This window comes from Pyrus communis, chromosome 14 (genome assembly GCF_963583255.1).
Source record: "Pyrus communis chromosome 14, drPyrComm1.1, whole genome shotgun sequence".
NCBI lineage: Eukaryota > Viridiplantae > Streptophyta > Magnoliopsida > Rosales > Rosaceae > Pyrus > Pyrus communis.
Window position 1 is genome coordinate 11,821,214 of NC_084816.1, and position 26,546 is coordinate 11,847,759.

The 26,546-nt window shown below is 36.6% G+C and overlaps 3 protein-coding genes across 4 annotated transcripts; 1 reads left to right on the forward strand and 2 right to left on the reverse strand.

Annotated features, from left to right (window-relative positions):
* Positions 1 to 269: 269 nt before the first annotated feature.
* Positions 270 to 901, reverse strand: LOC137714373 (uncharacterized). Its single transcript, XM_068453606.1, has 2 exons — positions 780 to 901; positions 270 to 516 (listed from the first exon to the last, which is right to left on the reverse strand). The coding sequence occupies exons 1-2, from the start codon at positions 899 to 901 to the stop codon at positions 270 to 272; spliced, it is 369 nt and encodes a 122-aa protein (XP_068309707.1).
* Positions 902 to 13,564: 12,663 nt separating this feature from the next.
* On the forward strand, positions 13,565 to 17,293 carry LOC137715267 (uncharacterized). Of its 2 annotated transcripts, none has more exons than XM_068454530.1 (4): positions 13,565 to 13,780; positions 14,715 to 15,063; positions 16,067 to 16,098; positions 16,220 to 17,293. In XM_068454530.1, exons 2-4 carry the CDS (start codon positions 14,763 to 14,765, stop codon positions 17,171 to 17,173), a joined length of 1,287 nt encoding a protein of 428 aa, XP_068310631.1. In that variant the 5' UTR covers positions 13,565 to 13,780; positions 14,715 to 14,762; the 3' UTR covers positions 17,174 to 17,293. The 2 variants fall into 2 exon arrangements, with proteins under 2 accessions (XP_068310631.1, XP_068310630.1); XM_068454529.1 differs by having other exon boundaries at positions 13,568 to 13,780; positions 14,715 to 15,090.
* A 2,565-nt stretch (positions 17,294 to 19,858) lies between these two features.
* LOC137715959 (uncharacterized) lies at positions 19,859 to 23,494 on the reverse strand. Its single transcript, XM_068455327.1, has 10 exons — positions 23,312 to 23,494; positions 23,035 to 23,153; positions 22,802 to 22,932; positions 22,652 to 22,718; positions 22,078 to 22,130; positions 21,648 to 21,702; positions 21,488 to 21,562; positions 21,226 to 21,340; positions 20,258 to 20,304; positions 19,859 to 20,146 (listed from the first exon to the last, which is right to left on the reverse strand). Exons 2-10 carry the CDS (start codon positions 23,110 to 23,112, stop codon positions 20,045 to 20,047), a joined length of 723 nt encoding a protein of 240 aa, XP_068311428.1. The 5' UTR covers positions 23,113 to 23,153; positions 23,312 to 23,494; the 3' UTR covers positions 19,859 to 20,044.
* Positions 23,495 to 26,546: the final 3,052 nt, after the last annotated feature.

Consider the following 26,546-nt stretch of genomic DNA (forward strand, 5'->3'; position numbering starts at 1 on the left):
GGATTGACATGTGCTGCAAGTAATCATAACTCATAAGAAAATGCAATATCTACTTCTAGATATCCTCTAGGATTCTCCCGGCTTAGAATGAGGATTTTATCCTAAAAAAGTCTCTCTCCCTATGGTATAAATGCACCCATCAAGGTTCATCTATGGTAACGCAATCTAAACAGTTGAATTGCTTGGACAAGTGTCGCCCACTTTGGGTAGATGCCATCTACCAAGTAATATCCCATATTGTATTGACGATCGTTGATGTAGTAGTCAAGTTAAGGTACTTCACCTTCTGTCAGGCGACTGAAGAGGGGTGAACGCCCAAGAACTGTAATGTCATTTTGGGATCCAGGGACTCCAAAGAAAGCATGCCAAATCCATGTGTCATCTGAGGCAACATCCTCTAGCACAACAATTGGCTTTCTCGACCTTCCGCTAAAGCCTATTGCCATCCGATAGGACAGTTCTTCCAATCCCAAGGCATGCAATCTAATGACCCTATCATGCCCGGAAACCCACAATCTTCGGCTTTGTGAATGAGCTGATTCAGATCTTCTTGATTTGGCTCATGGAGGTACTCGTCTTTATAAACCTGAACAATTATGTCACAGAATTGCTCAAGAATATCAAGGCATGTAGACTCAGACATATCATAGGTTTTATCCATCAAATAAGTTGCGGAGCCATAGGTCATCATTCGAAGTGCAACAGTAACCTTCTAATGAGGTGAGAAACCAGGGCAGCCTGATCTGTCCCGCTTCTGTCGAAAGTATAGATTGACATACTGGACATCACGAAGTAAACGCTCGAAGACATGACGCCTCATCCGAAAGCGACGTCTGAAATCCTCTTCTGTGTACACTGAGTTAGGGTTGAAGTAGTTGTTCATCAGATTGGCATGCGTCATTGCTCTGTTTCATGGTTTGTAAGAGCGACTAGCAACAGAGCCACCCCATTGAGGTTGTTCCTCAGTTGGCTGACACACCATGGCCGCAGCCATGGCTACTGCTCTATTTTGTTTATTACACCTTACTTGAACTTTTTCATCAGACTCTTTATCTTCTCGTCTCATTTGCGCCCATTTTTCTTCCAATTTGGAATTGGATGAGGACCCCCAGTTGGAATCCGAAGAAGATTCAAAGTTGGCATTCATTGCAAACTTGAATCGAAAGAGATTGAATTGAAATAAATTGAATTCAAAGTTGTGTGAATTATAGCCTAATATCCACACTATTTATAGCAAAAAAAAATTCAAATCCAACGGCTAGCTGACGTCACTTAGCCGTTGGATTTGAATTTAAGTTGTAGTTTTTAAATAATAAATTATGTTCGACTCTATGGCCCTTTGGCCCTCGGTTGGAGACGGTTTTTTGTGACAGGGCTAAAACGAGCCCTATGGCCCTTTGGCCCTCGGTTGGAGATGGAGACAAATATGGCCCTATACTGTTCATTAAAATATTAATATCTTGGAGGGCTAGAGGGCTAAAACGAGCCCCCTGGTCAGCCCTCAGTTGGAGATGGCCTTAAGATCTAGTAATCTACTTAATACTTTCTCTTTGATATGGTTAATTACCAAAATTTAGTTTTGAGCCTCAATTATCCCACATGGAAATATCAAATGTGTAAAGCTATTCTCTATATGGGAAAAGGGAATCTGGTTTTCAATTTGAAAGAGGATAATACTTGGGTTTCCCTCTAGAGGAACGAATATGGCTTCTTTTTTTTATATAAAAAAACATGTATATCTCGTATATGAATTGGACAAACATCATAATTGTAACTGTTTATTTTCTTTATCATCATCATTTAAAGATCATCTTTGGAAAAATAATTCAATTTGAAGATCATTTAGCCATTAATATGCATCAAACAAACGAACAGTTTTGATCATGATGAACTGTTCATTTGTTTGATGATATAAAAGGAATAAACAATTCCAATTAAATGTTTGTATGGTGAATGTCATGTCTTAAAAACAGCACGTAACATTGTCACGTCTTATTAACAACGTAATGTTATAATGTCACAACGCAACGTTAGAACACCACATTCCCAATAGAAAAGTAAGGCAAAGAGTTAATTGAACGAAAACAAAAAGTTTAGAGAAGTGGGGAAGGGAAAATTTAGTGATGGGTCAAATAAAACGTAAGTTTTGCTTTTGAATAACATGTGAGAAAACTACAATAAAATTCGAGTTTACTTTAAAATAAAATTTTTAGTAAAGCAAATCCAATTTGTCACAATTCCATGTCCTCCGCACACCTCTCCTCAGAATAAAAGAGCTTATAAACATACCCAAAAGCTTCAATCGTTCCTTCACTTTGTCACTTTATTATCTCTTCAATCTCGTTAGCCATTCAATCACCTATGCTACTAACAAGGATTAAGCCATAATTAAGTTAAGGTTTGAATTTGAACAACAAATAGAGAGCAATAGGAGAGCAAGGTTGGCGGTGATTGCATTTGTAATGACTGCCGGAATTCGCCCCAATTGTTGCCATTGTTGTTGGTGGGTAGGAAAGAAAAGACCTTGGTTGGAGCCTAGAGGAAGAAGAGCTAAGAACAGCAGATGGAATTCACAAAGAAAGAACGTGAAGCCTAGCGTGTTTCTTATTCAGCGTGTCTCAAAGCCGACTAAATTATACTTAGCTTTGTGGGTGTATTAGTTAGCAGGTGTAGGTCTGAAAAAAACAAGCAACTAGGGGTTATTTAAAAGGAACTTTAACGAAAAACTCTCGGTATTGTTCACTTTATTAAGGGTACAAGTGTAATACAGTTAGAAATACAGTTAGTAATATAGTTAGTAAGGTTGTTAGGATTTCTCTTATAAAAACAATGTGTGTAATCTTCATTTGGTCAGTCAATACAAATCCTATTTCTCTCTCTAAACTCTTTCTCTCTAATATCTCTGTGTTCATCATTCTCTTCATCTGTTCTTCTTGATTTCTCTTCAATTCCCAAACACTACAATGTAGTTAACACGGCATCAGAGCCACCAGGCTCACACCATGGATTCTGGTGGTTCCACTTCCCATTATTTTACATATGTTTCTAGCTTAGTTTCTTTCCAAATTTTCATTAGATTTTCAATGATTCTGCGATTGTTCTTGGGTTGATTTTTCTGCGATTGTTGCGATTGTTATGGTTGATTGTTCTTGTTGGGTTGATCGTTCTTGGGGGGAAAGTTAAGGTTTTGAAGGATGAAGGATTGATGGTGATTGACTTGGTGCTGTTGTTGTGGTTTCTAGATCACACGTGTTAACTCGGTCTTGCTGTCAAGCTTGATGTCATTGGCTTAAATGGCTGATCTTTTGGTGGAAACATCTTGGTCGACTCTGATGGGTCCATTAAAGCGCGCCGAGGTGGTTTTCTTGAAAGACAATGTCACCATCCACCCCACTCAGTTTGCCTTTGAGAGGATTAGTGGAAGATTGAGGCTAATTAAGCACGGTTTTTCTCTATTCATGACATGGATTCCGTACATTGGACATGGAACTCCGGGTGGCTGAACACCGTTAGCAATGCAGCATCTTTAGTAGCATGAAAGGGTTTCTTTCGATCGGCCGCTGTATTAAATAGTTCTATACCTGATGGTCTATAATTTTTCCATGCGAAGGTCACTGCATTGGAGCACTTATTGGCTTATAGTGCTTCTAGTCATCAATTTATGATTTCTGGTGGATTGATGAGCTTCTGGCTTCTGGGAGATCAAGATTTAAGTCATCATATGCTGTTTCGAGTACTTCTCAATTTAGCATATCAATTGTTTATGTTAATGTCTCAGTGAAGATTTTTCTGTGCATCTTGTAAGTATCAAGGCCGATAACCTTATACTTACCTTTTCAAGGCCGAGAGCCGTATCATTAATTTTCTTTTGTGAAGAATTTCAAGGCCAATAGCCATTTCTTCTTTGTGATTGGAGTGTTTGACAATTTTTAAGGCCAATAGCCATTTCTCTGTGATTGTATGCTGTACTCCCTTAAGGCCGATTGCCGGAGTATAAAGCTGTCTAAAAGTTGGTTTCTTGATTGTATGATTGGTGAAGTATTTCTGTCAAAGCATAAAGGCCAATAGTCATTGCTTTTTGTTTGAGTATCTGTTGAGTTTTTCACACGAACAAGGCCGATAGCCAGTAGTGTGTATTCTTGGAATTCTTGAAGATTGTCGTTTCTTGATTGTATGATTGGTGAAGTATTTCTGTCAAAGCATAAAGGTCAATTTGGGGCAGATTGAGTTTGTTGCAGCGAGTCGGTGAATATATTTGGGGCATATTGATGTTCACTACTGCTCTGCAGCTATAACAAACTCCTTATTCAGAAAAGGTTCGAGAGAATTTCCATATTTGCAGAATCAAGGTTGCAGTTGGTTCAAGCTGTTTTGTTTTTCTGGGTTTCATAGTAATGATTGCAGATGTTCTTCCAATCTCAAATTGGGTTTCCCCAGTTGAGATTGAGGGGGAGTATTAAGGGTACAAGTGTAATACAGTTAGAAATACAGTTAGTAATATAGTTAGTAAGGTTGTTAGGATTTCTCTTATAAAAACGGTGTGTGTAATCTTCATTTGGTCAGTCAATACAAATCCTATTTCTCTCTCGAAACTCTCTTTCTCTCTCTAATATCTTTGTGTTCATCATTCTCTTCATCCGTTCTTCTTGATTTTCTCTTCAATTCCCAAACACTACAATGTAGTTAACACAATTTAACGAAAAACCATATTTTTATACTAAAAAATCAATCCTAGTACAATTTACTTTACCCTTTATTTTGTCCTTATCGTTAAAACTAAAAGTTTTCAAGCCCTTTTCATTAGTTTTCATTTATTTAAATAGTTGACTATTTAGTACAAATTGCACCAAATACCTGTCTTGCACTATATACTCCAATCTGATCTCTAATATAGTGTGCCAACGATGCCTTATTGTTTTGGGTACAAATAACCTTTATTCGTAATATGTGTGTGTGTGTGTGTGTGTGTGTGTGTGTGTAGAGGAAGCCTTTAAGGGGAGGGATCCCCTTTTTTTTTGAAAAATGAGGACACTCTCTTAACCGTTAGATTTGATTTTAATGAAATTCTGTGGTTGAGATTCTGTGGTCTGTGATTTAATCTCAACCACAGAATTTCATTAAAGTAAAGTTTAATGGTCAAGAGGGTGTCCCTAATTTTTGTTTAAAATGAGGATCCCTTCCCTTAAAAGACCTGTATATATATATATCACATCCCGTTTGCACGCTCCCTATATATTGGGCAGTTTTCTATTTGGATCTGCGTATTCTTTATAATTGTCCATTTGGATTTTTTTTTTTAACAAACAATATTATCTACAATAAAAAAGAGAGGTGGGTTTAGCGTCTTAATAAATTAGTAATAATGTAGCTCAAATTATTTGTTTGTTAAGTTGCCTCATGTGTGTTTGCTTTTGGTTGGGGACTGGAATTATGACAACTTGGAAATTTGAGGCTTCTTTGGATCCACAGGTTTGGGTCCATATGATACATAATGGGCTAAAATGTGTTTCCGGTGGTCATTTTGGTTTTTACGGTGGATGGCCTCCTTCACCAGATTTGTAACGGTAATGGTGGGCGACCTTTCTAGTACTTCTCCTCGATCTTTGTTTGTGACCACTTTTGGGATTTTTTGTGTAGGCGTTGATATCATTTAGCGGTAATGGTGGGCGACCTTTCTAGTATTTCTCCTAGATCTTTGTTTGTGACCACTTTTGGGATTTTTTGTGTAGGCCTTGATATCATTTAGTTTGATGTCTGTTTTATATAAACACATTGAGTTGTGACATCTTATTTTTTAGGTGGCTAGTCTACCTGCATATGCAAAATCTTTATCCGTCGTCCATTTGGACTTTGTTGTGAAATTTCTAATTGACAAGAAAAAGCCAAAACATTATATACATGATGTGTCAAAATAATTTAGAATTTTTTTAGTATAGGTCAACAAATAATTTAACCCTTTCCCCCCAAATTACATGGGATAACCCGCGTATGAATCCCTATGTGTCCCTCTTTATGCCAATGGATGAAGGGCTCAGGTCTTAATCTACAAGCTCTCCATGCATATGCGTTTATTCATCCATATCATTTTTCTTGTTAAGAAAGAAAGAAAGAAATCGTCCAAGGCCTGCATGCAGTAAATTTGTTGCACAATTTCTCAGATTTTTCCCAGAACCACAAATAAGAGATTGATCGGTAGGTAAGACCGACGGACCATTAACAAATCAGAAATACGTGTTCGTAATCAGAAGGGGAGGCGACTGCCGAGTGAAGAAGAAGAACAAATAAGAAATAAAACGAAGGATTTATGACCCATGGAAGCATGCATACATACATGTTAATGGCACATGAAACCCAGTATATAGTTTCCTAGCTGCAAGTGGGAAACGAAAACATACGGTTAGCACAACCACACGTTTTCGTGTATATATATATATATGTGTGTGTGTGTGTGTCTATATATGTCAACACGTTTTGACATTAACCATGTAATTTCTACTTAAATCTCATAGCAAATTAATCCTCGTAGCTCCACAGGAATGGGCGGCATGATGAGTAGAATGCCAACCTCCAGGCTCCAGCATTCCCCAGTTCAAAACGTACGGTTACTTCCCAGTGATTTTTAACTTCAAACTCTTAATTACACGTTACATATCTTCAAATATTAATAAACCAACTAATTATAATTTGACTTCAAACACTTAAATCTCTTATCTTCAAATATTAAGTTGACAACCAATTTATTTGTATAAAATTTTGTAAGTAAGATTACAACAGTTGGGACGGTGTGTTAATTAGTCCCGTAAAAAATGACAATTAAAGCCTTCCAGAATATCGATCACACAATTTGGATATTTATGGTTCTTAATGAAAGCCTTCGTTATTTTACATTCCATACCTATAAAGATTAGACTACACGCCTCCTCTTAAGATATGCATCAGTGTGGATCTTTAAACATTCGTTAAACCGTGTTTTGAGGAAGTTTAATTTTTTTGCAGGCCTTGAACATTTGTTGTGGGTTTCGATCCATTGATGTTTTTCTACATGTGCAAGCCTTTCTCTTCATTTTCTTAAATGTTTGAAAGTCAATATGTGCAAGCCTTTCTCTTCATTTTCTTAAATGTTTGAAAGTCAATATATATATATATATATACACACACAAACAGAAAAGAAATTCTATCACAGAGAAACATCAGAAAGTAACAATGGAGAGAAAAGAGTCTAAGAGAAATTTCCCATGTATAATGTAAATATCCATGCATTAACTTAATTAATATAACAAAGAACCCAGTCAAAAACTTGTTCTCATTTTCCAGGAATATGTGCATATGATACAGGAGGAGAAATCCCCCAAGAAATCACATGCATGCGCAATTAAAACACCGTCAAAGATTTCTCCTTAACTGCATTGCACACGTGGCCTAAGAACCAATTCTTCGCAGTTCATTGACCACCCGCATTCAAATGGAAATATAGAAAAAGGAATTCAATTAAACAAATAAATTGTGTTTACTTATGTGATTAGGTTAGCCTAATTTCTTGGTAGTTCTGGGGAAACCAAACTGCACGATATGAACCCTAACGTCCCTCCAATCGGCTATTATAAATATTTCCAACTTCAACAAAAGCCACAACTTGATCTCCTTTCTACACCTTCTGTGTACAAATTTAATTAAGTTGATCATTAGCAACTATGTCTTCTGGTGGAGACTCGAATCCTCTAAATGCTAAGACTGTTCTTGGAAGGGAGAAGACGAAATCTTTGTCATCCGAGCCACCTTCTCAGAGTGATGGAGACTCGTATCCGCCAAACGCTTAAAGTGCTATAGGAAGGGACAAGAAGAAATCTTCGACGTCTCAATCATCTTCTCTTAGTAGTGAAGGCTCGTATCCACCAAATAATCATAGTGCTCTAGGAATGGACAAGAAGAAATATGGGGAAAACAAGTGAAGCATTACATATGAAGACTGCTGCGCAGTAGGGTTATATACTATATTATTGAATTATAGGTTAATTTGTTGACAACTATGGGGGTATATATAATACAGATCTTCGTACAAAATAATTGATTCAAATATTTCTTTTCAAGGTTAGATCATGTACATTATAATTTCTTAAGTTCAATTAGCATTATTTTATTATCAAAATGAGTGGGTGCTACTAAGAACAAATCCCACTTTGATGTAACAAAGGAAATGCATTAATACATTATTTGATTTTGTTCTACAGTTGATGTTGCTTCGGTTTTATTAAGTAAAAAGGGGTAGAGAGCTATTTTAATACCACCCTAAAACATTTCTATTTCAACCATACCATTTTATTTAGGGTGTCATAAAAAGTAAGAACCAATAGAAATGAAGTTCTTTGTCTGACAAGTTATTTAAAAATAGTAATTAAAGCTGGAGAGCTTATTTTTTTCTCCATACAAAAAATTATTGTGTGAATCCGATATGTCACATCAACCGTGTATCATTCTACTCTAAATTCACCACATGACTTTTAATTTACAAAAAAATAAAATTACAACTAAATTATAAATCATTCACACCCTTAAGATAAAAATAAAAAATATAATAAAAGTCACTAAAACAACTCTATCTCTCACCCAATTCCCAAACCACACATCCATGGCTCTTTGACATCCTGCCTTCATGTGGATGTTTTGCATTTCTTTCAATTCATTATTCACTTCATAGAATATGTATGTGCTATATTTGGATGAGGGTTTTTCAAGTTCTAGGGATTGAAGTCACTATGAAGGACAGGACCACAAAATATTACATAGAGACTATTTGAATAGCCCTTCATGAGCATTATAAAGCCATGTCAGAGGGATTTGTAAAACGCTACTCGGGATGTGTCATCTACAAAACTCCCCCACATGTAATGCTCATGAAGTACTTTTCTAATCCCCTATATGTTATATTTTGTGGTACATTCCTTCATAGGTTTCTTAACACACAGAAATGAAAAAATAGAGGAAATGCGAAAAGTCAAAGAAAAGAGAAAGAAGACTTTGCTATTACAGCAATAGCAGTTTCATTACAGTGGAAAATGACTTAGCTCACTGTATATAGTGACTAGGATACTTGGCCACCAAGGATACTTTTAACTAACTATAACAATCAAGACTATAAGATCATTACACATGTCATAGCAAAGATTATGCCACATGGCATTCTTATGGTTAATACCCCCCCCTAATCTCAACTGGGGAATCCTAGCTTGAGATTGCAACAGTGATGAAGAAAGGTTGGACCATGTAATCCCTTCGTCAACAGATCAGTAACCTGGTCTTCTGTAGAAATTTAGTCAACCTGCAAGTCTCCTTTTTGAACTCTTTCACGAACAAAGTGGAAGTCAGTGTCCAAGTGTTTAATCCGAGTATGAAAAACTAGATTTGAACATAAGGCCAAAGTGGATATATTATCACAATATAAGATAGGAGGATCAGGTAGATAAACCTTCAAATCTTTCAATATAAGTCTCACCCAAGCAATATCTGCAGCAGTATTGGCAAGCACTTTGTATTCAGCTTCTGTTGAGCTACGGGAAACACATCATTGTTTCTTAGACTGCCACGAAATGGGATTTTGTCCTAAAAACACCACATATCCAGTGGTTGATCGCCTTGTGTTAATGTCAGATGCCCAATCTGCATCACTAAATGCAGTGATTCTTATATGTTCTGCGCTTGAATACGTGGGACCACATGACATCGTTCCTTGCAAGTATCAGAGTATCCTTTTGACTAACTGCAAATGTTCATCAGTAGGTGTTGCCATAAACTGACATGCATAATTCACAGCAAAAGTAAAGTACAATAGAGTAGATTGAGAATTATACCATTGGAAGTAGTCTCCAATATCAGCGTTTGCCAGAAATCCTCGTCGACATGAACACTGGCACTAAATCCTAAAGGGGCGAAAAACAAGGGTGAGTGGACCTAAAAATAAAGTTTTATAAAAATCTTTTTGAAAAGATTATAACTTCTCGTCGTAAAACAAGTATAGTTTCCAAAATAACATACTACGTATAGTATGAAAATACTTACTGTAGCCCAATATCTCAAGAATTCAATACGTCACAAAATTCGTAAATAGGCACATAACTTCTAGTAATCACAATATCGCACATAAATAAACATATCACATTGAGTGCTCATCGATATATGCTGACACACGAGTTCATGCAAAGGTATTCTGACATGAATAGAACTGGGTATAACAATAATTTACGCTTTGGTACTACAATCACGTGAAGACTGGCGCTGTGCGCATCACATACGAGTCCTAATTGCCTATAGCAATCTAGGACAGGACTAACACCTACAATGGATCCAAAGTGAGCTTACAGTGCGATGTGAACATACACGTGAAAGACTAGTCCTAACCTGGGCGAGTAATAACACTAGTGTACAGATAATGTAAATAGAATCATACAACAGTAAATCGATAATTCATGTCACCATGATACTATTCACGGCCATAAATATAATTAAGGCATCAATAATAATACGCATGCATGTGCATCTCGTCGAACGTCGCATAATTTCATAATTTCTATCAATGCACTAGATCTTATAAACGCTAAGCTAATGTAGGCGTATCATAGAAAATCCTTTATGAAATATGTAAATGGAAACTAACAAATATATATATATATATATATATATATATATAGTAGATAAAAGAAAAGACCCACTCATAAATACTTGCGAGGTCGCAATCGTTCGAACTAGGCACCTTTGGTTTCCTCGGCCCTAGCTGGAGTTGGCCGAAAAAAGGCTTGGAAGCTGCCGAAAAACTGGGGGAGTTTTCCTCCTTTGTTGCTTCTTGGTCGGAACTATGAGATCTTGCCGGAAAATCCCTTGAACAGAAACTGTGGTACAATGACGCGTAGGGTCAGGTCTGGGTTCGATATAAAGGTATGAGTTTAACAGAGGTGCGGGGTATGACAAGGTGTCGTGGCTTGATGGTTTGGCTTGCCGACGCAGGCAAGTGATAGTGCTCGGGTTTGCAGGATTCTCTACACTTGCAGAGAGAGTGAAAGACGAGGGAGCTGAGAGATGAGAGCGTAAGTGAAGAGAGAGTTCGAGAGAGATTTCCAGAGAGCTTGGGGAGGAAGACACGCAGAAAGAGGAGAGTGGAGAGTTTTGGGATGTATGGCCTCCACGGGGCAATATAAATTAATAAAATATTTAAAATATCCCCCAAGTAATATTAAAATAATTTAATAATAAAAAAAATAAATAATAATATAATAATTATCCGAAATATATAAAATAATAAATAGTATTTTTTACAAAAGTATTTTTTGGATTTGTAGTTCCATAAAACCTTCGTCGTAACCTTGACTTCAATTCCACTTACACCTACGCCTTCGTATCATCGAGTACTTCGAAAATATAGTAATATAATAGCTCGTACGTGTCATGAAATGACGGTCAACCAAAGTCAACAAATCTCACCACTAGGGGCATTTTCGTCAATTCACACTTATAAAATTATTAAAGCCATAAAATTACGAACGAATTGTCACACATCATGCACCCATGATAAAAAGAAGAGCCTTTTGCAAAAAGGTTAGTTATTTTTTATCACAAACGATATAGAGCGAATTTGAATATAGAACAAATGATGTGATGGTTGAAAATGACTCCAAGATAGTTATAGAGAGGATTTTCAACCGATGTAAGATCCCTCGGAGGGTCATAACTATTTTTGAGGACATCAAATGGTTGGCGACTCCTTTTGATTATATTCAGGTGACTCATATTGAAGATTTTTGCTTTGTATTGATGTATTGAAAGAGATCATGATGGTTAGAAATGAAAAAGTAAGTGTGAGAAGTTAAAAAATAGTGTGTGAAAATCATCCCAAAGTAGTTTTGGGTGAATGTAGCAGAGTAGACCATCATTCTGTCATGGAACTTTAAAAACTTTAACCTGCATCCTGTAGTTTAACATTAACGCCATTTTGGTTTATCCATTATCAAATATATGTAAAAAATATGTAGAGGTCATGCACCCATAATAAAAATAAAAGCCTTTCGCAAGAAAGTTATTTTTTATTGCAAACAATATAGAAAGAATTTGAATCTAAAACAAAGGATGTGATGGTTGAAAGTGACTCCAAGATGGTTATAAGGATTCTCGACCGATGCAAGATCCCTTGGAGAGTCAGAACTATTTCGAGGACGTCAAATGATTGGCGAACTCTTTTGATTATATTCAGTGTCAACATGTTTATAAAGAAGTCAACTTCCTAGCCAATGTTTTTACATCTATTGACCATAATATTAACAACAGTTATATTTGGGACAGAGTAATGAAGCACGCTAAATGTTTGTATTTGACTGTATAAACACTGGGTGTTTTAGAAAATTCTCCTTTTCTTATTACAATTTATTTCCTAGAGAAAAAAAAAATTGAATCTAATACACAGTAAATTGAAAAAAAAAATGCAATATTCGCCATCTTCGTTTATTTATTTATTGTTTTGCATCCTATATGTCATAAGAGTCTTAAATGATTAAAATAGGAAAATGCATGCTAAAATGTACTTATAACGGTATTTAATTGTCAGAAAATGAAAATTATGACAAATTTTTCTTTTGTAATTTTCAAGTTGTTAAAAAAAAAAACATGTAGAAGGGTGAAAAAAGGGGTAAATGAGTAAAAAAAGGATAAACTGGTTCAAAAACAGGTAAACGGTTATGATTAAATGGGTAAACGGTTATAGGTATGGTTAACCGTTTATAAACCGTTATGAGTATGAGTATGAGTATAACCCTTTATACAATTACTCAACGAATAAACAATTATATAGGTATGAACATAAACGGTTATGAGTAAATAACCGCGGTTACCCGCCCGTTATAACCGTTGTCCATCCCTACGTAAGATTGCCTATGTATTTTTGCAAAAGAGTAAATTGTAGCAATGATCCCTCAACTTTAATCAAATCGAAGCAATAATCTTTCAACTAAAAATTCATTACCATTGATCCCTCAACTCATCAAAATATGTGGCTATGGTCCTTTTCGTTAACTTTGTCGGAATTTTATCAAAATAAGTTATGTTGGAAGAACCATTGCTACAATTAGGGTCCCTTGACTCGTCAAAACATGTAGTTATGACCCTTTTCGTCAATTTCGTCAAAATTTTGTCAAAATGAGTTACCTTGAAATAATCATTGCTACAATTGAGTTAAAGTTTGAGGGACTATTGCTCCAATTAGGTTAAAGTTTGAGGGACTATTGCTCTAATTGGATTAAAGTTAAGAGATTATTTCTTCACTTGGATTAAAGTTGAGGAACCAATGGTAATTGATTTTTAGTTGAAAGACCATAGTTGTACATTTTGATGAGTTGAGAGACCAATAATAATGGATTTTTAGGTGAAAAATCATTGTTCTCATTAAGTTAAAATTAAAGAATCATTGCTACAATTTACTTCTTGTAAAAATACACAGGAGGAGCAGTAAATATCCAAAGGAAAAAACAAATTATAAGCTTCAAGTACAGAAAACGTGGCACAATTCCCCGTGCGCTTCCCAACTTTCCACTCCCATATGATCCTTTCCGTTCCCTTTAACTCCGTCACAACGACGGTCGTCCCTTTCTGCCGCCAAATCCGACCCCTTCACATGCACGCCTTTATTCTCACACCGCTTATATCCTCTCTCCCTAAATCTGTCCTCTCCTCCTCTCTCAGCTTTATGCGGGAGAAGAAGATGAAGACCTCCCTCGCTGTCTGAAACCCTAAACGGAACGAAACGGTAAATTCTCGACGACTTTTCCTTTCTCTTTCGTGTACTCCAGCAGTTTGGAAACCCTAGGTTTTTTCTTCAATTTATATTTCCATGATTGAACTTCAATGCTTATTTTTCCTAGGTTTTTCTTCAATTTTATGATTATTAAGAATCAGTGAATTTTGTTTGCCTAATTACTTTCCTCTGCTCTTAACTCTGTTTTCTTTTCCCTTTTCAATTGTTGTTCTTCATTTTTGTATCAGTTTGTGGATGCGGTTTCGATTTGTTTTGGTTTGTTGTGGTTTTTGAATATAAAATTCAATTAAGTGGTGGGTTTGGATGTTAATTTTGAGGAATTACTTGATAATGTGAACAGTATTTCCTTAAAAGGTAACTTGCAAATCGAATATACCAAATAGTTGTACCCTTACCTGAATACAACGACGATGTTGCAGTGAATTAATTACAGTCGATGATGCTGCTGCTATCGGATTTTCGACAGTAGATGATGCGTCATGATAACCTTACTTTGTTCTTAACTTTTTCTCCTTTTTGAATTGTTGTTGTTGTTTAATTTTGTTTTGGTGTGTGCTTGCGGTGTTGATTTAATTTGGTTTTCGCTTGTTTCGGTTTTGGATTTGACATCTAAGAACTGTTGGACTCTATGTTCAATGAATACATGGTGAAGTAGGCTCCATTTTTTATAGCATCTATCATTCAGCATCAATTGGGTTTTTTCTGTTAGAGGCTAGTATGGAAGCAATAATGTGCAGAGTGTTTCCTTAAAAGGTAACAAATTAATTGAAGACGCCAAGTAATGTGCCATTAACTGAATACAACAGATGATGTCGCAGTTGTTGAATACAGTAGAGCTGCTACCGGATTCTCTACTTAGAGGATTAGGTTGCGGGTATTAAACATGAATGACGGACTAAATCTTGTTTATTTTCTGTCTTCCCAGGACGTGAAATTTTGGTTCACCGTCAAAACTTACGGTATCTGGACAATCATGGGATCAGCTTGCTGTGTTGCTGCAAAGAAAAGAACCCACCCAAATCAAAGTGAAGGTGAAGCATTGCATAGGAATGCCATTCATTCACCATCATGGAGTTTTCAGTGGGATAATCGTCGGCGTGTCGCTGGTGAAATTGATACTCCATATCAAGTCTCTGGTGGAATCAGTACTAATGATAGCATGGAGTTAAAAGGTGCATTAAGTTCTGAAAGGGGTAATTTCTCAGATCTGGGAAGCCCGCTGGAGAATTTTGGAACACCTATATCTCAAAAGTCCCCTGTTCAAGGAGGAACAGGTAAAAATCTGAGGAGTCCATCTCCAGGTAAACGTTGTGAAATATAACTCTCACTTTTGGTAAATAAAACCTTCTGAGCTTCCTACTTTTCATCATGAGGATAGTTTACATAAGATTGAATGCAGCAAACATGTAATTGCCTCTTTTACTTGGTTTATCAACTACTACATCGGAAATGCCTGTGAAAATGAAAATTTAACTTTGCAATCCTCAGTGTGATGCAAATGGCACAGCGGTATCACGTTTGCATTGGGAGGACTTTCTGATAGTCGTGAATGAGAATGACCAATCTAAAAAGAGTTTATAAACCTCGTGTCTTAATTTTAAATTGTTACTTAATGAATCCTTTCTGCTGGTATTTGGTCTTCCATGTATGGACAAGAATGTATATACTCTGTCAAAATGTGATCTCTTTCGCCGACTGATCATAGCGTTTTAAGTAATTTGGGTGCCTTTTTTCTTGGTATTTGTAAACACATTGAAGAACCACACAATTGCCTTTCCTACATGTTTATATTAGGCCCTAATACTGGAAGGGCTTCATGCAGATTTTTTCTTTCTGTTTTTTGAGATGACTGGATATCTGCCAATTTACATATCATCAAAATAAAAGAAAAAGAAAGATCAAATGTGCAATTTTCTTCTGTGAAAATAGAAATTCTGGACGCGTCACTGTTTTATGCATCGACGAAGTCTTATAACAGAACATATATTTTAAATTTGAACACATATGTCCTCTATTTTCTTTTCGTTTGAGCACATGTTAAGAAAGGACATTGGTAACCTGCAGTTCGTTGTTTTACAATTATTTGTACAATGGAAATTTGGTAGCCCTCGCCATGAGGTCTTTGGATGCTTGCATGTGATGTTTTGCGCATGCACACACTCGTCAGACATACTTCCATTTTATGTTAGGTAGTCACACAAATTTAATTCTTGGATTGCTGGTTTTTGTTTCTTCATTTGTATGTGGTTTACTGAGCTGAGTGTGTGCATTTTGCAGATCTAACCATTGCAAGAAATTATTCTCCAGACGTGAGTTTGACCCCATTAAAACTAGACCTGTTATAATGGGTTGTGTGCATTGTTATTTGATGCTCTAACCCTTTACCGATTGCCATTTGATTGTCTTGACCTTTTTCCAATTGCATTTCAGGTGAAGAGTTTGACAGAATCACCAGGAATTGCAAATTCAGCCGTGTCAAATCTTTTGTTGTCCATGCCTACAACTTTTTCAACACCAACTGCAGAAACATTACGTACCCCTAGCTACCCTCTATTTCCCAACTCAACCCCATCAAGACGAGCTCGTCGTTCACCAGGACATCAGCTGTTGAGACAGGTTTCTGATAGTCGGATATTGGGATTAAAATCTCCAAATAACAACTCAATCTCTGAAGGAAGGCAATCATTTGTACTCTCCACTTGCAGCAATGACTTGGCAACTGGATCTCTAGGCGGGTCTTCTGATGGCTGGTCAATGCGTACCTTTTCTGAGCTCGTGGCGTATTCTCAAAGGGAAAGATTGTCTTTTGACAGTGAGCACTTGGGTTCTATCCATGGAAAGCTAAGTGGATCAAGCAGCAGGTTCTCGTGTTCTCCTTCCATAGATTTGCAGTCTTGTGGTGTCTGCTCAAAGCTCTTAACAGAGAGATCTTCATGGAGCGTCCAGAAAATTATTGCTGGCAGCGACACTTCAGTGGTTTCTGTGCTGGTATGTGGACATGTTTACCATGCTGAGTGCTTGGAGACTATGACCTTGGAGGTTGATAGGTATGACCCGGCTTGCCCAATTTGTATGGTCGGAGAGAAGCAAGTCTTAAAGATGTCGAGAAAAGCTTTGAGGGCAGAAGCAGAGCTCAAAGCCAAAAACCACAAGGTATCCAAAAATAGAGTTGTAGATAGCTACTTTGATAGTGATAACGATGTCTTTGATCACCAGAAGAATGCCAATAGAAAAGGACAGGTTTCTAAGATGGAACCGAGTTCCAGCACTCGGAATTCCTCTGTGAAGCCTTTCTTGAAACGACACTTCTCGCTTGGATCAAGGTGGAGTAGATCCCTATCGGAAAACGATTCTGCTAGGAGGAAGGGGTTTTGGGCCAGATAGCTCAACGATTGGTCTCCCCAACCCCAGCTGGTATGAAAGATGCAAGCACAATGTTACATTTTCTTCTGAAATTTGTAGTCTAAGCTTCAATAATAAATTAAGTCTCATTTCGAAAGTTTCTTTCCGCGGAGTTCCCATATATCCGTCGTATAACATTTGCTTGTGCATGCTTACATGCTCGGGGATTCATCGACTGTCGTAGGTTCAGAGAAAGATGGGACCCGATGAGGATGCCCTTAATTTTAATGTTAATTTTGCTGAAAATATCATACCTTTCTTTACTGTAGAGATTAGTGGTGAGATTGAGAATAAATGAAATCTTCCAATTCTTCGCTTTTTGTTCTGCATTTGGTAGATCAATTCAGCGTTGGATGGGGACCAATGTAGCAATTTTTGTTTTTTTTTAACAAACGATATTATCTGCACTAAAACCATCTCAAACCGAAAGGGCTAAACATAGCCCTCAAAGTATGACCATCTCCAACCGAATAAGCTAAACATAGCATCCTTAATAATTTATTAGTTTTAAGTTTATACTTTAAATTTAGTGGTTAATGTAATTAAACTAACGTTGGATGTTTTTAAATCTTGTCGTTGAATTTGTATCCATTATTGCAATTAAGTAGCTAGGTCTCAAAAAAAGGGCTAAGGCCATCTCTAACTGAGTCGGTTAAAAGGTTATAGGCCAAAACATAGTTTGTTTTGACACAAAACTTCTCTTTAATGAAGGGTTAGGTCAAAAAAATTTGAGACCAACTAGGCCAAAATATAGCCACATGGCCAAAGGGCTATGCAAACATAGCCAGCAAACCAACCCCAAAAGTTGGGGCCAATTGTTTTGCTAGTTGACGTTATATAGCTTTTTTTTTATTTAAAGGAAAACTAATGAAAATGACTTGAAAACTTTGAGTTTTAATGATAATGACAAAATAAATGGTAAAGTGAATAGTACCAAGATTGACTTTTTAGTGTAAAAATGTGGTTTTTCGTTAAAGTGAACAGTACCGGGAGTTTTTCGTTAAAGTTCCCCTTTTTTTTTAAGAAGAAATTAAAAAAAAAATTAAAAATTCTAAAATTTTCCTATAAATACCTAAGCCATTTCTACACCATTTCTCACATTATTTTCACCCTTCCATAGTATCTCACCTCATTTTAATGTCTAAGTTGTTAACATGCAAGTAAAATTAAAATATTTAATAACATGAAACTTAAAACAACATTTAATGACAAGTAGCCCGCAAAAAATGTCCTGAAACCTTATTTTAATATTGTAGTTTAATCCAATTAACCAATAAAATTAAAGAACAAACTTAAAATAATAAATTATTGAGGAGGTTAAAAAATAGCCTCTTTCGTTTGGAGATTTTACATAGATATGCCCTGGCATTGTTCATTAAAAAATAATTTCTTGCAAGGCTATAATCTGGATGGAGGCTAAACGTAGCTCCTTCGGTTGGAGATAGCCTAAAAGGGGGTTACATGTGACAAGCCTAATGCCCATTTGGCCAAATAATGGTATGGCTGCTTTATAGAATTATAGCACAACCCTCCATTGTATATGAGTTTTTGAGAAAATCAAGCTATTTTTTGGTAAGTGATAAATTTTAACAAAAAAAAAAATGAAAAAGAAAATTAGAAAATCTAACCGTAGGTGGTAATGGCCATTAATAAGAAGTCAATGGGATAGTTGGTCAAATAAAAATTGAGTGGGTAAATTGAGTTAATGAGGGACTAAAAGGGAAATCGGCTAATACCTCTTTAAATAATCATTTACATAACTTTCTATCTCACATCACCTACACTGTTTTAACCTTAAGTTGATCGATCCATCCGTTGGAATTAGTGTTTGGGGGTGATAATTACTTTGGGCTTGATTTAATTAGGCCCAGACCATTCAAAGACCATTGAACCCTTGTTGGGTATTTGATTTTGGCAAAATCTGTGGCCCAAATATTTTTAAATATTATGACGTGGCAGCTAGCCTACGATGATCAGAAGAATTTTGCAGGAAAAAAAGGGTCTTTCAATGGCAAAAACTAGTAAATAAAGAAGAATCAACTTGCCTAAGATAGTCACATCAACCAGCAAGAGAATCAGTGGAAAAGGACACCCAACTAAAGAACTCCCAGCTACTGCTTTCTTGATGCTTTAGTTTATCATTTGAGTTTGTTTTCAATGGCTGCCATGAGTCTTTCATTCCAAGCTATCATTTATCCCTTTGCACTAATTACTTTGTCTTTCCTTACTGCTCAAGTAAGCTTCATAAATTGTGATTGTTAACAAACTTGGGCCTTATTATTAGTATACAACGCAAACTAAAAGTCTTTGGTCACAAGGCATAGAAAAGAACCTTTTTATGGACTTAACCCATCAACAAACAATCCCTTGAATTAAAAGGTTTTTGAGTAGCCTGTGGCGCAATAATTCAACATATTCACGATTAAATAACTCATATCTGTTGATCTAAGCCAACTCTAGCACGCTCAACATAATTTAGTTTTGATAAGAGAGCCTGATAGCCTACCACAGGCTCCACAAAAGACACCTTTCAAACAAGTCCCGGAATTTACAAGTGCGGACCAAAGGGGAGTAGTGTGAGGCACATCCAAAGCCGAACAATTAGCCTTCTGGCAATCTGCCTACGGCATCCAAATTTCATCAAAGTATAGGCACAACAGAAGACAGTAGAACCAAAATGATTTTCTTTAGTGTTTCATTACCTTAAGAAAAATAAAACTTTAACGTTACAGCTGTCCAAGGAAACACCCGATGTTCGTCACTACCCAGGGTCACCGCAGTGCCCACCTAGCTAGTAAAGATAAATTCAAATTTACTTTGCTCCTATGAAGCCAAAATAAACCTTTAAACTTGCTACTCGGTAGCGTCGGGCCTGCGGTATGGCATGTATCTGTGGTCCTTTGCTGCATTCTTCCTGCGCCTTTTCTCAATGAAGGCTTCGAGCTTGCCAGATGCCTGGTCATGCAAACGGATGACATTATTTGCCAATGCCAAAGCCATCATGACTAAGTACTAATCTCTCACAAAGCTATTTTTCAACATTATGACAAAAGGAAAACATGTTACCTTGAGTTGTTTATACTTCTCCACGAGTCTTTTCTTTCGGATCTCAGCTGCGAATAATAGAAGAATGAAACGTCAATTGGAATTTAATTTTGATCTACTCATCTTATGATCTCATTTAATCAAGTGTTACTAGAGCAATATCTCAATAGAACTCATGCCGAAAACCTATACTGGGTTTTGACAGTCTATACTTCTGGGTAGCACTCATCAGTTACAATAAGCAGAAAAAACATAGTGAAACATCTGTATTCAGAAACTCAAGGCTCTTCATGTGATCATTTGGAGCCCAATTTTACGTTTTTAGCTTTGTTTAGGATGACAATTTATATTTCTGAATCAAAGAGCAAAGGGTGATTTGGACTCGTCCTATTTGTTCCAAGAAATGGTAGCCAGAGAAAAAATTGTGTCACAGTTCCAGTTAGCAGCAATACAAGTTTTTGGGTGATGGCCACGCAGAACTTTGCACTGGTCATGGTTGAGAGTCTTGTAACGTTCATTCTTGTAAAGTTATCTGGGTCTTGTTGTTAATCCTAGGTATTTGGTGGTCTGGTAAATAATTGTAGTTTTCTTATGATGCTTGCTCATAAGTGATTAAAAGACAGCATTACCTTAATGAGCTGGCAGATACATTTAAGGCAATGTTGTATACAATTCGCTGATGTGCAATTATTTTAAGAAAGCTACATGTAGCTTCCATACCACCAACAAACTACAATTATGAATTGCCACCCGTGCAAGATTTTAAGAATGAACATCTAAAGATTCTCAACCATGACCAAGGAAACGTCCTGGAAACCTCAATATCAGTTACTATTGTTGCTCCCTAGAATTGTGATAGAAAATTTTGAAACAAAAAAATATATATTTTTCTTGTATCTGCTATGTGCTGACTAGAAGTACATACTATTTGAACCGAACGCAGATGAACATGCACACACAGGTGGAAAGGGAGCAAGAAAGGGCATTACATTTCTTAAGGAAAAAGGGTTGCTTCCCTTCCTTTGCTGCTTTCCTCTCTTTTTTCTTGTGCTCAGTCAGTATTGCAGCTTCAGTATGCTTTGAATCAGATTTTAGCTGTTTATCCTACAAAGACACAAAAACAAAGATAAATGAATAGTTAAAGAACCAGTAATTCTAATTTTCCAAAGCAAATTTAAAGTTAAAAGGACTATATAACATGGTCGCATAAATGAGGGAGTGTCAAATATTTACATAAAGGCAAGCACTTACAATCAAAGATATGTGTTTCTTTAGTTCTTCAATGGTTTCTGGGTCCTTAGATTTCTTGATTTGCTTCTGTAGTTCCTGTAATATTCAAACCAAAACTAAGCGAGAGAAAAGGTGTATAGATGATACTGAATATATATATGACTTATTTAAGAAACTTTACCTCTTTTTCGGCAGGAAGCTCCTCCTCAAATAAAAAGCGATATTTCTTCCTAAACCTGTTGAATGCATGTTATTCCCTCTTTTTTTTTTCATTTTTGTAAGAAACAAAATTTTGCTGAAGTCAAAACAGTTACAAGTTCAACAACAAGTTGTCCACTACCCGTAAAACAATAAACAAAAAATAAGCCAACGCAGTAAAGTTTATCTATCATACAACAACCGTAAAATCAAGATCACAACATCTTTCCAATCTTCAAAATAGCAACAACAAAAAACGAGTTTTCTGAAACTCGACATTAAACACCATAGTGATGTCAAAAACCTTCCCATCCCATAAGACCCCTTCTCCACATGTTACTAACCAGCTTCAAGAAAAAATCAATAAACATAAAACTCCGGTAAAAGTTTTGCCAGGGAGAGAGAAAGCATACCGATCAACATCAAGTTCTCCACATAAAGATTCGAAACGTGGGTCCCGTACCACCTGAACATAGCAAGAAACAATTCCAACCAAGGTATATAAATTGCTTTCTACTGACTGAATTCTACAAGTTTTACACTAATCGAAGTACACGTAAGCCAGTACTCCAATATCAATGAATTGCCTAAATTGATTAAGTATGGAAACACCTAGCTTTTATCATAGAAGTGACTCACAAATTTGATCATCGATTTCTAGCTTTATCACAACTTTGACAAATCAAACCTAGCAGGATAAATGAATCCTGTAAGAAAAGCTACATGAAATACTATACCACCTAATTCCGATTCATCGCGCTTAAATCATACCAGGTTTTGAATCCAAATAGTTCAGGGCAATTACACAACAACAGAGTATAGTTATTTAAAGTTAACTTTCTTCATGGTAAAATATTTGTAATTACCATTCTTTTCTAATGAAAACTTTTACAACCCAATAGAAAACAGAAAGGGTTACGGAAAATAAGAATGAATCTTAATGAAGTCATCATACAAATCATAACAAACGCCATATCAAAATCTCACCTTTTTTGAACCTTGAATGACTTCTCGAAATCTAGGGACAGGCTTCGTGCAAGTAACCTCCATCGGCCTTCACAAACACACAAACATATTCATCTGTTTAACTACAAAACATATGAACCAACAAAACAATCCAATGTAAGCTGAAATTACCGGTTCTTGTTCGCCCGGCCACCCTTCTTCTCTTCTTTAGGCTTAAGGTGGACTAAATGTGACCCGTTCGAGCGTGCCTTCTGCAGTTCCCCAAATGTCACATCTGCAAGCGCCTGCTCTATCTCCTCCTCCTATAACAAATAAAAATACGCAAATTAAATACAAAAATTCAATTGTTCTTCAAATTAAAGCAACAAAAATACTAATAAATTACGCTGCTTTGGATCACTTACATCCTCAGAAGACGAAGATTCAGGTTCTTCGAACTTTGTTTTGGTTGGCATTCCCATCGAGGTACCAGGTTTTAACATTCTGATTCTCTGAGTTAGAAAAGGATTATATGGCCTTTACCCTAAAATTGAAACCAAGGTCTCATTACTACCAACAAAAGCATAAATACTGGACAAAATTCATGAGGTAAATACTGAACACCATCCACAAAAAGAGGAAGCAAAATAATCATATAAATCAAAACAGAAAATAGAAATTAGTTACCCAAATATTTCATACCTGAGAATCGGTGTCTCTTCAGTATCGGGTGAAGCAGAGATGTGAGCGGTGTAGTGGGTGAGAAAGATGGAAGCTGCTGGTGTGGTGTGCGAGGCGGCGGCTGGTCTGGTTGATGGGAGGGAATGGTTTTGCTGTTGCTGCGCGGGGTTTGTCTTGTGCCGGCTGATTTTTATTTTTTTTTGTTTTTTTCTCTTTTCAGTACTTTACTATTATATGCCTAGACGCAAAGTATATGCCCAAACACAAAATGTGTGAAATGTTTTTGTTTTGTTTTTAAAATTGAACGAGAGAGTAAGAGAGTGAGAGAGTACATGAGAGTGGGGAGAGAGGTGTTTTTTTTTTTTAATTTCTTTAATTAGAGATGATGAAATCACAGATTTAAATAAAAAACAGCAAAATTTATTTTGTGAAAATTACATTATTGTCCTTGATTTTTGTTGTGATAGAAGACAAAAATATATTTTTACCCCGTATTGGTTGTCAAATAGGATTTTATTAATATGTAGTTTAGATAACATCTCATGTGTAGAAAAGTGATGGTAAAGATTCTAGAAATTGTCCCTGTACTTTTATTTATTTTATATATATATATATATATATATGAGGTTAGATAGTTTTTTCCTCCAGCGATAAGGTTCTTCCTCCTATAATTTGTATAACTTTTGTAATGCGTTGATTTTTTGGGGGGCTAATTTGGAATTTGATTTTGCAATTCTATCTTGTTTGATTTTTACAACATTTTCATGTAAAAAAAAATACAAATTTCAAAAAAAAAATTGATAGTGAAATATGAGAAAACTGTTGCAATCATATTTAGAATAGGAATGTAATTGTGTAAATCCTAGGAGATATGGAAAGTATCGTATATTCCTATTATGACTAGATTACCTATTAAATGTTGTAATCCTAAAGGGAAAGGTTTTTACCTATTCTACTACTATAAATAAAGGCACAATGGGATGAATCAAATACACCTTACAATTAAATCAATATCTCTTCTCTCTTATTGTGGCCGACTCCCCTCTCTCTCTAAACCCTAGATCGTTCAATCAAATAGGCCTACAACACGTTATCAGCACGCTCTTGCCAGAAGCTAAGGAATTGACACATCGTATGAGGAGGCTATCATCCACCAAATTCAAAGGTTTATTTGTTTTCTACTAATCAGGTACGCTTAAAATAAAAGAAGATATTTGAAACATCCACGAAGCATGAAAACATTCCCCATGATGCATGAATCCCTATATGTTTATATTTTCCTTTCAATAAATATATTGTATATGTTGATATATTTGTCAATATATATATATATTTGTTTCATGCATCACACAATTAAATTGTTATGTGGGATTTGTGAGTCAAACTATACAAAATAAATTAGAAGCATATTTAGGGTTTTTCCTAAACCCTAAGGGATTTTTTGAAAAAAAAAATAGGGGGGAGGTATACCACCGCACCATCATTGTGGAAGCAGCCACCAGGCCTCGCCCTGGCATTCACCTTGGCAGGACCTGAAGTCCCATGCCCATCTTGCTACATTGGCCCACAGCCATGACACCAGCCTTTTGGAGGCTGGGCCTTCACTCGAACCCACATGCCAGCTCACGGGGCTGGGTTTTTGTCCTCTCGTGCATCACCCACAAAGCCAGCTCCTGCTGGGCCTTGTCCCGTGCACCCTCCTTCTGCCCAAACGAAAACCCAGCTACGGCTGGGGGATTTCTTCCACCCCGTGGCCTGTAGCCATGACCCGAGGTCCTTTTTTTGGGCCTTGCCTTATACTTAAGGCACCCAACCCATGCCTCTTACCCATGACACCAAGCCCAAATTATTTTGGGGCTATATTTTTGATCCAATAATATTATTTTAATATTATTTAGCTTCTACAATCGACCCCGTATTGCCTGATTTATTGAATTAATTAAAAGTGACCTGCAGTCCATTAATCTGATAATGAATCCAAAATTATTACCCTGAAGATCACTTTTGGATATTAATGATTCAATAATTTATTTTTATACTTTGAACCATCACATACTTTCGTAGTAATGAAGCTCTCACATTTGAGTTCCTGAAGAACCTCAAATCCATTATATTCAAATTAGTATATTGCATTTTGTGTTTCTTGCAGGAACCTCTCATTATGAACTAATTGTTCACAAAACTAAATTGAACCTGTAGTTTCAAATTTAGTACCTTTGAAACCCAAAGTTTTCTTCAAAACATACCACATGAAACCTGTAATTTTCATGCATAAATTAAACCAATACATGTTTATAGAACCTATATGTTCTACGATATATGTCTATGGCTTACCATATGATTTTAGGGACATGTTGAACTTGAACAAGCTCGATTTCTCCGCTCTAGAAGTCTTTGGAAGAAACTATCTAAAGTGGGTTCAAGACATGAAGCTTCATTTAACTGCAAAGGGCATTAGAGCCACCATCGAGGCACCTATCGCCGATAAACCTGTTGACGAAGCTCAGAAGGCTATTGCAATGATCTTCATTCGAAGAAACATCCATGATGCATTGCAGACTGAATATCTTGCTAAGGAGGACCCACGCACCCTCTGGCTTGCTCTGGCTGACTGTTTCGATCACCAGAAAGACATATACTTGCTTGAAGCAAGACACAACTGGTAGCATCTTCGCTTTCAGGACTTTAAGTCCGTGAATGAATACAACTCTAAAGTTTGTAGAATCCATTCTTTGTTGAAATTCTGCAAAGTGGAAATAACCGAATCAGATCACCTGGAAAAAACCTATTAGACCTTCCATGCCACCAATATTGTCCTGCAGCAACAATATAGGGCATAAAAATTCACCAAGTTTTCCGATTTGATCTCTGTTTTACTTCTCACTGAAAAGCAAAACCAGCTTCTGATGAAGAATCATCAAGCTCGACCAACTGGCTCGAATGCCGCGCATGAAGCGCATGAGACCTATTCTAGTAGCCATCAACCACGAAAGAATCGTCGTGGCCGTGGCAATGGGCGACAAGTCCAACCATGGGCCCAAGGTCAACAAAGTGCTGCACCTAAGGGAAAAAATATGACTCAGCAGCGTCCACCACTCGCCCCTAAGACCCCAAACTTCAAGAACAAGGGCAAGGCTCCCGTTCAGCCCGCTTCTATTGAACTGGACATGTGTTATTGTTGTGGATCAAGGGATCATTGGTCACGCGTATGCCGAGCTTCCCCTGAAGCTATTACCAAGTATCATTCCCGTCGTGA

What these genes read in the sequence shown, in the direction of transcription:
- LOC137714373 (XM_068453606.1), bottom strand. Translation starts at nt 901, where the DNA reads ATGACGCATGCCAATCTGATGAACAACTACTTCAACCCTAACTCAGTG. An exon ending in CGTTTACTTCGTGATGTCCA is followed by an intron (nt 517 to 779) that starts GTATGTCAATCT and finishes ACAAAGCCGAAG; the next exon opens with ATTGTGGGTTTCCGGGCATG.
- LOC137715267 (XM_068454529.1), top strand. Translation starts at nt 14,763, where the DNA reads ATGGGATCAGCTTGCTGTGTTGCTGCAAAGAAAAGAACCCACCCAAAT. An exon ending in TCTGAGGAGTCCATCTCCAG is followed by an intron (nt 15,091 to 16,066) that starts GTAAACGTTGTG and finishes TGCATTTTGCAG; the next exon opens with ATCTAACCATTGCAAGAAAT. An exon ending in CAAGAAATTATTCTCCAGAC is followed by an intron (nt 16,099 to 16,219) that starts GTGAGTTTGACC and finishes ATTGCATTTCAG; the next exon opens with GTGAAGAGTTTGACAGAATC.
- LOC137715959 (XM_068455327.1), bottom strand. Translation starts at nt 23,112, where the DNA reads ATGTTAAAACCTGGTACCTCGATGGGAATGCCAACCAAAACAAAGTTC. An exon ending in AATCTTCGTCTTCTGAGGAT is followed by an intron (nt 22,933 to 23,034) that starts GTAAGTGATCCA and finishes TATTTGTTATAG; the next exon opens with GAGGAGGAGATAGAGCAGGC. An exon ending in GGCCGGGCGAACAAGAACCG is followed by an intron (nt 22,719 to 22,801) that starts GTAATTTCAGCT and finishes GTGTTTGTGAAG; the next exon opens with GCCGATGGAGGTTACTTGCA.